Source organism: Protopterus annectens, chromosome 6.part1, assembly GCF_019279795.1.
Source record: "Protopterus annectens isolate FY-2018-M chromosome 6.part1, PAN1.0, whole genome shotgun sequence".
NCBI classification, from domain to species: Eukaryota; Metazoa; Chordata; order Ceratodontiformes; family Protopteridae; genus Protopterus; species Protopterus annectens.
This window is the reverse complement of record NC_056738.1, coordinates 73,325,522-73,338,743: the sequence shown is the minus strand read 5'-3', so window position 1 is coordinate 73,338,743 and position 13,222 is coordinate 73,325,522. Positions and strand designations below refer to the sequence as shown.

The 13,222-nt window shown below is 39.4% G+C and overlaps 1 protein-coding gene across 4 annotated transcripts in view; it reads right to left on the bottom strand.

Moving 5' to 3' along the window:
* UBR3 (ubiquitin protein ligase E3 component n-recognin 3) overlaps positions 1-13,222 on the bottom strand; it is a 4,226,407-nt gene that overhangs the window by 2,370,277 nt on the left and 1,842,908 nt on the right. For all 4 annotated transcript variants that reach the window (XM_044075499.1, XM_044075501.1, XM_044075502.1 and 1 more), the window contains exon 17: positions 3,193-3,278. In XM_044075499.1, the coding sequence (XP_043931434.1) occupies positions 3,193-3,278 (86 nt within the window). The remainder of the gene's footprint in view (positions 1-3,192; positions 3,279-13,222) is intronic.

Sequence of the window (13,222 nt, the reverse complement as noted above, 5' to 3'; positions counted from 1 at the left end):
CAGAAGGGCGATGGTCCTTATGATCCTTATCTTTATACAAAATTAAAGACTAAAAAATAAAAGCGTAACGAAGAAGAAAAGGTTTTTTTTTTTTTTTTTTTTTTACAACATTCACACACACACACAGGAAGGAAAGGCCCTCTAACTTAAACGGGCACTACGGCCCTCTAATTTAAACGGGCCGTACAGTCCTAAGGGGAGAATAGGGGTTGAAAACTTTAAAAAAACAGAAGCACAATACAGAAGAAACTATTAATATATACATATATATATATATATATATATATATATATATATATATATATATATATATATATATAAAAACAGAAAAAGGTGGTAGAAAAGGACTAAATAAGTAAAAAATCATTCTACTTATCCAACAAGTCAGTAAGACACAACCTCAAAGCTTTCACTGCAAATGAGATCTGGGGAATTTCCATGAGGCACCATGGGATATGGGCTAGCCTCGAGCCAGTAAAAAGCTCTCGAGCTTTAGTATAGGCCGAGTCAGAGCAGAATATTGGCTCCGAACCCATCCAGCAAGCATATAGGTGAGATAGGACTACATAACATCTGTAGACTCATTTAAGGACCTGGGTATATGGGTAGATTCAGCTATGAGTTTTTCTAATCATATCAACCAATTGGCTAATGATACTTATTAGAACTATAGGTTGTATAAAAAGATTTATAAAGTCTAGGAAATCAAACATAATGAAGTCATTGTTTGTTAGTTACATTAGACCCAAACTTGACTTTGGTATAATATGGAAACCCTATAGGAAAACAAGCATGAATAAACTGGAAAGAGTACAGCGGAAATATACTAAAGGCTTCTATGGATGTGAAAATCTAAGTTATTATGAAAGACTAAAATATCTGAACTTGTACAGTGTCTCTTACAGATATTTAAGAGGAGATCTTATTCAGGTATATAGGGCATTTAGGGACAACTACCTCTGGGAATGTTTGGGGTTATCAAAAGGTACTATAGAATTGCCAGATAACCTATGTAGAAGATTCTATAGGAATGAGAAGTGTACTAATCAGTTCTCTGACAGAGTAGCTGATGCTTGGAACAGACTACCAAATTACATTAAAGCAAGTACTAGTTTAGATATTTTTAAGAAGAGCCTGGACATTTATTATGGGAACAAATGTTTTGGCATATTGGTAAGCTAGAAGGGCTTTAATGCCCGTGCTTGAAACGTATGTAAGTATGTATGTATTGAAATGTTCAAACTCTTCTGAAATAAAATGGGAATAACTTCATAAAACACAAACAGCCCTGTACATGGCAATCTGTGATTTAGAGCATGCAAAACACAGGAGACTATTAATTGTATACAGCACTACAGGATTAAATTCAGAACAAGAACCTCGCAATTTCTTGTTAATCTGAACATTCCTTGTGGATTCTGTTTACACTTGGTCTCAGCCTTTTTTAATTTCTCCAAATCTTTTGGGTTTCTAATATTATGACTGGAATGGACCCCATTCCGAAGTCAAAGTACGATTAAAGTTCATGAAATTAGTATTGTTTCAATCTTTGATGTCAGCCAAAAGTGCTCTTCACAGCACTCCCAATATACCCAGTAATGACTCCTGCAAATCGTATGGGGTTACATGGACAGGTAACATATCTAAATACGATTGTAGATTCTTTTTTATAAGACCGGTTGCTCCAACTAGCACTGGAGCCGTCAGGGTATCTTTCTTCCACATTGCTCTCGTTTCTGCCTGCAAATCCTGATATTTTATGAATTTATATCTCTCTCTAAGCAAGACACTGTAGTCACTAGGTGCAGCAATTTCAATGATCAATGCTACTTTTGTCTTCTTTTCTTGGACCACTATACCCATTTTTCTGGCATCTATCTTTTGAACTGTTGCTAAGGGGTAATCCCATGTGATATAAACTTCATCATTTTCTATGATGCTTTGTGGCTCATGCTTCCAGTGTTTTTCAGCCACTTCAATACCATAATGTTTGCACAATCCCCAGTGCAACAGTCTTGCCACATTATTATGCCTTTCAGTATACTGTCCTTCTGCCATTAGTATGTCACAACCAGCAACGAGGTGTGCGACTGTTTCCAATTCGGTTTTACAAAACCTACATTTGTCTATTTCTCCCACATGTTCAATGGACTTTGTAAACCAGCGTGTACGTAAGCCCACTACCTTGGGCTGCCAATATTAACCTTTCATCTCTTGGTTTGAATTCGCCTCTCCTTAATCATTTCTTTGTTCATTCCTGATCAATATGAGGTTCTTCTCAGAAGTTTTCTATACTTGCAACTATATTTATGCTTTTTCCACATTTCTTGCCTTCTCATCTGGTCCTTCACCTTATATACTTTCGTTTGCTTTTAGCACATTCAGTTGCTGCCTAATTTTTATCTACTTCTGGTTTAATTTCCATTCATGCTTGATGCCGATATGCTTCTTGGTCCTGGATGACTTAACATATTCTGTGAAAAGTGCAGCATTTCTGTGAAGGACCAATGTTTCTGCAGAAAATCTAAAGTAAATGTTATGTAGCAATTACTAAAACAACCTACCCCTCTTCTTGAGTTGAGCTACATTTACTTTGGCCTCCACTGACTGCACTATGCAGGGTGCAGAGTCGAAAGAAGAAACCAAGTATCCCAAACTGGGAAAATACAGAAAAAAAAGTTTAATAAAAGCCTTAGTCTGAAGAACTACAGAAGCACAACATAATAATTACTTAGGATAACAGTGTTATTTATATATAATTGCATACGTACAAGACCATTTTTGAAAGCATCATATCATTAAAGGCTGCAGCTTCAAAAACTGTTAAGTTGTTCATTCAAGTAGCTTATGTCAAATACCAGTAAAAACATTGTTGTAAAGGACTTTTTTTCTATAATACTTGACAAAAGCTTAAAACAGCACACATAAAATGCTACCAACCAACCAAAAAGATCACATTCTAATACCCATAATAACTCCACAGAAGGTCTTATAGGGAAGTAATAGATATTCCTAGGATGCGAAGACCCTTCAGGTCTCAGAATATTTATTTTTTTTTGGGGGGGGGGGGGGGGACTTCCATAATTTGTCTACAAAGTAAATCCTGATAGGCATTACTGCCTGGACATGTATGATTTCAGAAATACAATATCACCACAACAAAAAAGAGCACAATTCCATGAAAAAGGATATGAGGTCTAACAATGAGCTGTGTGTTCTGTCGTTCATACAGAGTTGCGCTATCATTTCTGCTCTTAAGATTTCATCATCAGTCATTCCTGTGAGGATTAGAAATAAATGAAAAATCATTCATTAGCATGTTTGCAGAAACTACAAAAAGTGGACAAAATGCATTTAATTTCATTCCTGAAAAAAAAAAAACTGTCAGTGCACCCCATCATTATGTGCACTGCAGTATAAATGTACACAACAGAGTATTCAGATTAAATGCAAAAGTTTTAAAAAAGTGCATGTTCTGTAAAAGGTAGCCTCAGACCACACCACAGTTGCTGCCCAAATACAGACACATTAGAGCATTCTTGTTACTTTAAAACTAGGCGGTAACTACAAGATTTCCTTACAAACATTTTTTTTTAATCTCTCACATGGTCCACCCAATGGCTTTCCTTCCTGCAACTTCTCTGAACCATTTGTTCCTCTGAAGGGGAGGGGCGTCGGGACAGCCAGACCAATCCATTTTCCAGACAGGGTGACGGCCATGCAGCCCACATATTCCCTGACTGGGGATGACAGCCTTACTGGTCTCCAAAAGTGAAAGTTAGGCAAGAGAAAGCAGGCCACCCTGCAAGTCATGAGGATCCTCCTCTCAACCTAAACCTTCCAGGAACCTTCCCCAGAAAGGTCGCTTTGTTAATGCTGCTCATCTAGGAGACTACCCAAAGCATGCCCTCACATGTATGTGCATGTTCTCTAGGCTTATGTGAGCATGAACTACACTCTCCCAGAAACTGCTACCTACAGTTCTTAAAACTCCCTCAGCTAGGGCTCAAACTGATACATCAGTCAGACTTTGGAAGCGCATGCCCTGGTCAAAGCCTAGGAGCACAGCATTAAGTAAATGCTTCCACTAAGGATCAGAGCCAGGCCCTCCTGATCAGTGTTGCAGCTGTTCTAACTATTAAGCTATGAAGCAGCTGAAAAATGGGTGAGGTTTTTGGAAGCTTCATTTCTCCTCACACATACTTGTTTCACAAACAGATCAAGAAGATTAGGACTTAGTATAATGGTTAAGGTGTTTGACTCTCACCTTTGGGAAGGAACTTGGTCAGGCTTACAATGGCCTATTATGAAATGGGGATGCAATATCTGTCAGTGTGGAAGGAGATGGGCAACAGAACATGCTGCTTTGTCAGGGATGGTCTACATCCCTCCCCTCTAGGCTTTCAAATATTAGCTAAAACATTGTCTTTCCCCCAAAATGTGTTTTTAAGCAATGCCAAACTGAAAGTACTTCTGACATAGCAAATCAAAACCAAGAAAATCTAAACACATTACTGATCAATACTAGGACACTAAACGAAAAAACTCCAGTCCCTGGAAGCTCTCTTCACCTCATTGAATGCTGACGTCTGTGAAGTCACTGAGACATGGTTTAAAGACATGGAGAGCGCATCAACAGAGCAAGGTTATAATCCCTACAATACATTTAGACCAACTACTACACAGACAGGGACTAAAGGTGGAGGTGTCTTGATTTACATCAAAAATAAATACACAGCAAGACTGGTCAAACAGGATAACACATGAACTTCTCCAAGTTCAAATCACCATAAGCTAAATCCAATACCACTTCCTTGCAAGCTACAAGTCCCCCTCTATAACCCAGGAAACCCATACCATGTATCTAAACGTACAGGAAACACTCACCATCCAACCCAATACCACATCCATGGATGATTTTAATTACCTCACTATTAACTGGGAGCCCTATACAACACCAAACATACAGGCACAGAGATTCCTGGATTTTGTAAACATAAACTCCCTGGATCAGATTGTCACTACTCCAACCAGGGCTGCAAACATACTGGACCTGGTAGCAACTAATACGGGAGAGTGCTGCACACCCCCTAATGCAATGTCTTTCCTGGTAAAGTCAGACCAAAAAAACGATCTCCTTTGAAGTAAAAATAAAACCTGGATACCCAGCTAACACTGGAATATTAAGGAACTACTCTAGGCCAACTTCATGCTATTAAGTGATAACCTGGCAAAGTAAACCCTGAGAACACTGCTTCCTGTGCAGAATTCACAGAAACCCTATGCAAGCATTTTAACAGCTGCACAGAGGCAGCTATACCCACCAGGAAAAAGAACAGAACTAACTCAAAAAATAAGCCACCCTGGTGGAATCACAAAACCAATAGGCTGTATAAGAGAAGGAAGAAAACCATGGCAAAAATTAGGAGGCACAGCACCCAGCAGGATAAAAATCATTCTCAAACTAAACAAGCAACTCAAACGACATATAAAATCTACCAAAGCCAGTTTTGAGATAAAGTTGGCCTCCCAGGCCAAGGACAATCACAAAGCATTCTTTAGCTATATCTGCAACCTCAAAGGCAGTACACAATTCTGTGCAGAGCTCACTGTAAATAAAGTCACCTATACTGAGCCAGAAGATATAGTAAACCTAGTAGCTGACAAATTCACTTCCAACTTTACCCCTCTCCCCCTCAACCTTCCCTCAGGAAATACCATCAAATACAACTCCAAATGAAGAGATGACAGGGGTCCGAATGGAGAGATGATAAAATCAGCAAGCAAAAGAGAGTAGTATTGCTGAAACTGAATTCATCCTCAAGTCTTGGTGAGTGCCTTCACAAGGTGGACCCGGTTTTTACAAAATCTCACCAAGATGACACTGATATGCAGACTATATTTTATATAGCATATATCATGGACAGAATTGGGTTAAAAAATAAAAAAGATAGCTGGGTGCACAAGACCTAGGTTAAAAAAGTGCCCAATCCTGGTAGGTGCACTGGTGCCAGAACTGGAAAACATGACAGTGCAGAATCCTCAGGACACGGAAACATTCCTACAATGGGGCTAGGCCAAGCCCAGGGGGAGGATAGCCCCCCTGTTGTAGAAGGAAGCAGCAGTCCACAAAATCTCAAAAAACAGAAAAAACTGATAGGCAAAAAAAAAAGCTATAAAGATGACAGAGTGGACTACTGAGGATAAGAAATTATGCATTCTTACCATCTTACTATTATGCAAGAAGCGCAGAATTTCCACACAGAAGATATGCGAAAAGATTAAAAGACAACAGATTTATGAAAAACATTACATAGATCAAGAAACCTTGGTCCGTTTGGAAAGAGAAGCAACTAAGGAAGGGTGAAAATATAAAGAACAAAATTTAGAGACTTTTGAAAGGTATAAAAAACAAATATGGACATGGGGAAAGAAAGGGAGATTTGATATGGTGCAACATTTATGCAAAGGCGAAAGCCAAATTAATCAATACAAAAAGGCAGCCAAAAACATATTGAAAGAGTAATACAGACAAAGGCATCCAGACATGGAAAATTTCACAACAAAAATATAAGATCACAAACAGGAAACAAAGAACAGAAGATTACTAAAGGAGAAGTTAAAAAAAATAGAAGATGAAGTTATGGAATAATTACAAAGTTGAGGATTTAGTGTAGAAAATCTAACACAGGTTACATCACAGCATGATGGAACGAGTCCCCAAAGTAAAGAGAAACGAGGACCAGGAGACATCTGAAGAAGAAATATGGACATGGGAAAGAAAAAGAGATTAAATATGGTGTAATATTTATGTAAAGGAGAAAGCATAACTAATTAATACAAAAAAGCAGCAACAGAGATATTTAAAGAGAAATATAGGAAAAGGCATCCAGACATGTTAACTTTTACAATACAAAAAAGAAAACAGAGGAAAAGTAGGAAAGATGATTAGTAATGGAGAAGTTAAAAAAATAGAAAATGAGGCTATGGATTACTCGTGAAGTGAAGGATTTAGTGTAGAAGATCTAACTCAGTAAACAAGACAGCATGATAGAGCAATGGACCCCCAAATTAATGCAAAACTAGTGGAGCAGGAAACATCTGATCAGCTGCCAGATAAAGATTCTTTAAGGCCTTCCACAGCAAACCAATAAAAACTTTCAGTTGGAGTTGCACAGCAAGGGGAGGAACAGAAAATTGTGGGAAGTCTGATGCAGCCAATGTTGTGGAGTGATGGGCTGGTGAGCTCCCATATGAAAGGGCAATGGACGACACGGGATGAAACAGAAGAGAATGTGGTACAAGAAGATGCTGTGGAATTATCTATAGAATGCTCACAGGAAATGGGGAACAAAGAATATGCCCTCAGTGTAGAAGAAAATTATCCAAGAAAAGAGCTGCTTGATTTAAGAGAGACTGACAGACATATTAAGATCAATAAAAGAAATAGACTACAGAAAATCAATAAAACCCCAAAAGTTAGAAGTTTCATAAAACAAATGAACACAGTAATTAGGACTGTCCATAGAGATTCATGCGATATAACAGAAGTAAATAGGTATATTACTGTGCAGCTAAATTAATAATAGATAAAGTCTTACATAAAAACACATTGTAGTAAGAGAAAGGAAGGGGACAAATCAAATGCCATCATGGAAGTATCGAATAGAGAAAACTATAAAGCAGTTAAGACAAGAAATGTCACTGTTAGAAGAGTATAGAAGAAGGAATAGATTAAAAAATACTCAGAGATAGATGTGATAAAAGCAATGCACAGTATCAGATCAGATCAGGAGTGATTGTGCACTAACACAAATAGACTAAAAATATCAGCACAGGCAAAAAAACTTAGAAGATATACAGATAAATATAAAGGAAAATTACAAAACAAGCAATTTATTGATGACCCAAAAAAGCTTTATAAAGAATTTTGAAACAAGGGAAAAGGAATTGAAATACCACCAAAAAAAGAAATAGATACATTTTGGAGAAACATCTAAGAAGATCCTGTGGAACATAACAAAGATGCTAAATGGACAGAAGTAGCAAAAGAAAGAATAAGTTCAAATGTACAGGATACGCAATGGGATGAAGTAACGGCCAGAGAGACTGAAACAAAGTTAAGATAAGCTCCTAATTGAAAACCCCCAGGTCCAGATGCAGTACCTAACTTCTGGTTAAAAGTATTAACATCTTTACATGAAGATTTAGCCATGAGTAAGTACTACTTATATGCGCACCCTGAACAGACACCAGCCTGGCTAACAACAGGAAAAAGAATACTCCTACTTAAGAGCGAACCTGCAAGCTATCCTAAAAACTATAGACTAATAACTTGCCTTTCAATGACGTACACACTATACACTGGAATTGATGCCGACAGAGTTTATAGTCATTTAGAAGAAAACTCAATCATAGCAACAGAGCAAAAAAGGTAATAAAAGAAAGTAATATGGAACAAAGGATCATTTGATGTTAAACAAAGTCATAAAGGAGAACTGCAAAAAGGGGAAGAGTTTACATATGGATATACTACAATAAAACCATTTGATAGTATCCCACATTCATGGATAAAATGCTTAAAAATGTACAACATACACTTTACACTGATTGATTACAGCGACCATAAAACAGTGGCAAACCACTTTACAGTTAAGACAGGATAAAGGACAAATTATTATTACAAGGATAAAAATTCAAATGGGGAAATTCCAGAGTGACACTCTCACTGCTGCTCTTCTGTCTTGCCCTTAACCCACTAAGCTATCTACTTAACAGATTAGGTCATGGCTATAATTTGGCTCCTGGAAAACAACCAAGTACAAACACTTACCTCCTTTTTGTGGATGATTTAAAACTAGTTTATCAGATGAGGAACTGAAACACAACTGCAAATAGTCAAAATTTTTTAAGATGATATAAGAATGTCATTTGGTCTTGATAAATGTGCAAAAGATGATCACCAAGAAAATATCAGTTTGGGACAGGAATGTGATATAAAAGAAAGTGAGAAAGAGGGAGTGTATAAATATTTGGGACTTCATGAATGATCAACAATAAAACATGAACAAATGTGAATAAAGCTTAGTAAGGAATATTTTAGAAGACTTCAATTAACTTTACAGGAAAGTAGGAAAAACCTGGAACACCCTCCCTGATCACCTACAGTTGTGTACCTACCATAAATGTAGATGTTCGAGTGTATTCACTGATGCAGTCATTACTATTGGGTTATCCTGCTGGCAGGCTACCCGCAGTCGGCCTGAATTCCAATGTCTAGGTCCGGCGTCGGTTGCTGTCGCCTCCTCCCTGACGTCAGTGTGCCAGGGGTATAAAAGATGCAGCCAATGCCATTTTCTTCAGTTTTTCTTGCCCCAAATGTCAGGTGCCCCCAAAAGGGTAGGCTAAAAATATGTCTATAAAGCATGCATGCACCAAGTAACAAGTTTCCTTCCTCTACAAGCAAATACACCACAGAGGTTGTATAGAATAGAGAAGTACAGATAAGGTCCAGCAAAAATAAGGGGGATGGTGGGTGGGTAACCTGGACTGCAACAGTGAATACACTCGAACATCTACATTTATGGTAGGTACACAACTGTACTATGTTCATCGTGTTTCACTGTTGCAGTCATTACTATTGGGTTGAATCCCAAAGCTAAGGTTGGGAGGCTGGAACTAAATAGAATTAGGAGCGGCTATGAGACCCTGCAGGACTGCAGTGGCAAAGCCTGCCCTGGATTTGGAGTAGAGTGGTAAGTGGTAGTGCTTTGTAAAAGTGTGCACTGAACTCCAGGTTGCAGCCTCTAAAATGTCTTTGGTTGGCACTCCTCTGAGGAAGGCTGCTGAAGTGGCTGCTGCTCTGGCTGAATGTGGCCTAATGCCTTTAGGCACTGATTTGCCATTTTGAGAATAGCATAAACAAATGCAGTGACCTATCCACTTAGAAATAGTCTGCTTTGAGATAGCCTTTCTTTGTGATCCTGCTGCATATGCTACCAGTAATTGCTCAGTCTTTCTGAAAGCTTTGGTTCTGTCCAAGTAGAAGCGCAGTTGTCTATATATGTCCACAAAATGCAGAAGTTTCTCACCCTTATTCTGTGGGTTTGGATAAAAAGTAGGCAAATGAATAGTTTGGTTGGGGGCCACACTGGACACTACCTTAGGCATAAATGTGGGGTTTGTCCTTAGAGAAACCTTATCTGGATGGAAAATGATAAAAGGTTCCACAGCCATGAGTGCCTGTAGCTCTGAGACTCATCTTGCAGAGGTTATTGCTAGGAGCAGAGCTGTTTTACATGATAAAAATTTTATATCAGCTGCAGCGGCTGGCTCAAAAGGAGGCAGAGTGAGTTTTTCCAAGACATAATTGAGGTCCCATGCAAGTATTGGTGATCTCCTTGGAGGCGTAAGTTTTTAGCTCCTCTGAGGTACTGCCTTAATAAAGGATGAGGAAAAATATGTGGCTCTGTACTGTAATGAGCTGAAATGGCAGACGCATGAATCTTAACTGATGAAAAGGATAGGCCTTTGTCCAGCATCTCAGTTAAGTATTGCAAAACTGATGGATATTTGGAACAATCATGTTAATTCCTTGTGCCTGGCTCCAAGCACAGAATCTCTTCCATTTTTCTGCATAAGATTTTCTGGTACTGGGCCTCCTGGCCTCCAAGATAACATCCATCACTGCTTTAGAGAGAGGTGTGTTTTGAAAAGCTAAATTATCCGCCAAGCTGCCAGATTTAAGGTCTTGAGTTGGCTGTGCAGGATCTGATTGTTTTGTTGGGTCAGTAAGTGAGGAATTTGAGGTAATGTCCATGCTGGGCATTGAAGTCAAGTTCCTTAGGATTGGGTACCAGTAATGTCGGGGCCAGTCTGGGGCAATCAGTATCATTTTTGGCTTCTTTTGTCTGACCTTTAGGAGTACCTTGGGGAGGAGAGGCAGTGGGGGAAAGGCATATACTGTTAAGTTTTTCCAGCTGAAAGATAGAGCATCCACTTTCTATGCTTGCTTGTGATAAGTCCTTGTGCAGAATCTCTGTAGTTGGCAGTTGTGAGGGGAGGCAAATAGATCTATGTCTGGGCATCCCCAATTCCCTGTTATCATGCTGAAGACTTGTGGATCCAATTTCCACTCATGGGGATCCATGAGGTTTCTGCTTAGTTCGTCTGCCAGAGTATTTACCTTTCCTGGCAGGAATTGTGCTTGCAGATGTACCTGGTAAGTCAATGCTGTGTCCCACAAAGTCATGGCTAGTCTGCAAAGGGGGTATGACTGTAGTATTGTTCATCCTTATCAGTAGTTGTCCTGGATGAAGTAGGTCCTTGAAGGCTGTCAGGGCATTTTGAACAGCTAGCATCTCTTTTTGATTGATATGTAGATGCATTGATGCATTTGGATTGCTGACCATGAGCCCTGAATACATGTTCCTGCCATGTGGGACCCCCAGGCATAATCCGATGCATCTGTTTGTCAATGTCTGCCTGGCTGGGGGTATGGTGAATGGCTGCCCCTTGTTGTGGTGACAGGCCTTTGCCCACAATCGAAACTCCTGTTGCAGGCAGGGAATGAGTGTAATTATTGTTTCCAGGCTGTGGCAATGTTGAGTCCAAACACTTTTTAGATACCATTGTAGCTTCCTCATATGCAGTCTTGCATATGGAATTAGCAGAATGCAGGATGCCATGAAGCCCAAAGTCTGCAGAATTTTTCTTGCAGTTAACTGGGTGTTTGTCGCCAACTTTTTGAAATAAGTAGTCAGTTGCCTTTGTTTGTCTGGTGTGAGATAAGCCATCTGGGCAGTTGTATTTAAGCTTGCACCCAGGAATATTATCTCTTGAGAGGGTACAAGTTTTGATTTCTTTTCTTTAACTGTGTACCCTAGGCATGGTAATAATCTTTTTACAAACGCCAGATGCTGTAGTAGTATGTCCTTGTTTTCTGCTTGAATAAGGCAGTCGTCCAAGTAAGGATATATTTGTATTCCTCTTTGTCTGCAAAATACAGTTACTGGTGCCAGGCATTTTGTGAAGACCCTGGGCGCAGTAGATAAGCCAAAGGGCAGTGCAGAGAAATGGCAGTGCATTGATCCAGCTATGAATCTGAGGTATCTTCTGCATGATTGTCTGACTAGAACATGCAGGTATGCCTCTTTTAGGTCTAAAGTTACAAGCCAAGCCTTCTTGCCCAGCATGGGCAGAAGCTGCTGCAGAGTCAACATTTTGAATTTTGGAATATCCAGGTATGTGTTTAGAATAGATAGGTCCAGTATTGGCCTCCAGGCTTTGTCCTTTCTGGGTACCAAGAAAAAGTCTTGAGTAAAATCCTTGACCCTGCTCTTGCTGTGGTACTTGCTGAATGGCCCTCATGTCCATGAGGGATGAAACTTGTTTTTGTGCCTCTGCCCATTGATTTTTTGGCAGGTCGGGCATACCGTTTGCCCTTGGCAGGGTGTGAAAGTGGAACCCGTAACCTTGTGACACTATGTTCAAGACCCATTTGTCCTGGGTGATTAGGTGCCACTTTTGAGAAAAAAGTGCTAGTTTTCCCCCTAAAGGAGCTGCCAGAAGATAAGTGCTTGGCACTGGCAGGGGGAAGTCATTGGGACTGCTTTCTGCATGGCTGTGATTTGTCTTCTCCGCTTTTGGAGGTAGAAGCACCCCATTGTTTAGAACTGTATGAGCCTTGGGGCTGGGATCTGCCTCTAGGGCGTCTGTACTTGCCTCTTTCTGGCCTGTCTGACACTGGAAAGGACCAATTCTTTCTAGGCCAGTGTCTGCTAAATCTTGGAGGCTGTACCTGTAAGAAATCTTTGACTGTTTGCATAGATTTGGCTTTGTCCTCCATTTTCTTCAACACCTCTTCTGCTTTAACACCAAACAAGGTGTCATGCTGTAATGGAGCATCTAATAATTTTGCTTTAACATGATCAGGCAGATTCTGTTCCTTTAACCAAGCATAACTCCTAATGACAGAACCCGTAACAGTGGCTCTGCAGGAGGCCTCCAAAGAATCAAAACCACATTGTAAAGTATGCTTTCCAACTTGTTCAGCTGCATGCAATAAATCCTGCATTTCTTTATTTTCTGCACATTCAGAATTAGTCAACATTTTCTGTTTAAGCAGTGACATAATGTATTGCTGATATTTAAGCATGTGAAACTGACAATTTAAAGCTCTTATAGCCAAGGTAGCAGAAGTGTAAATCTTTTTTCCCCATAT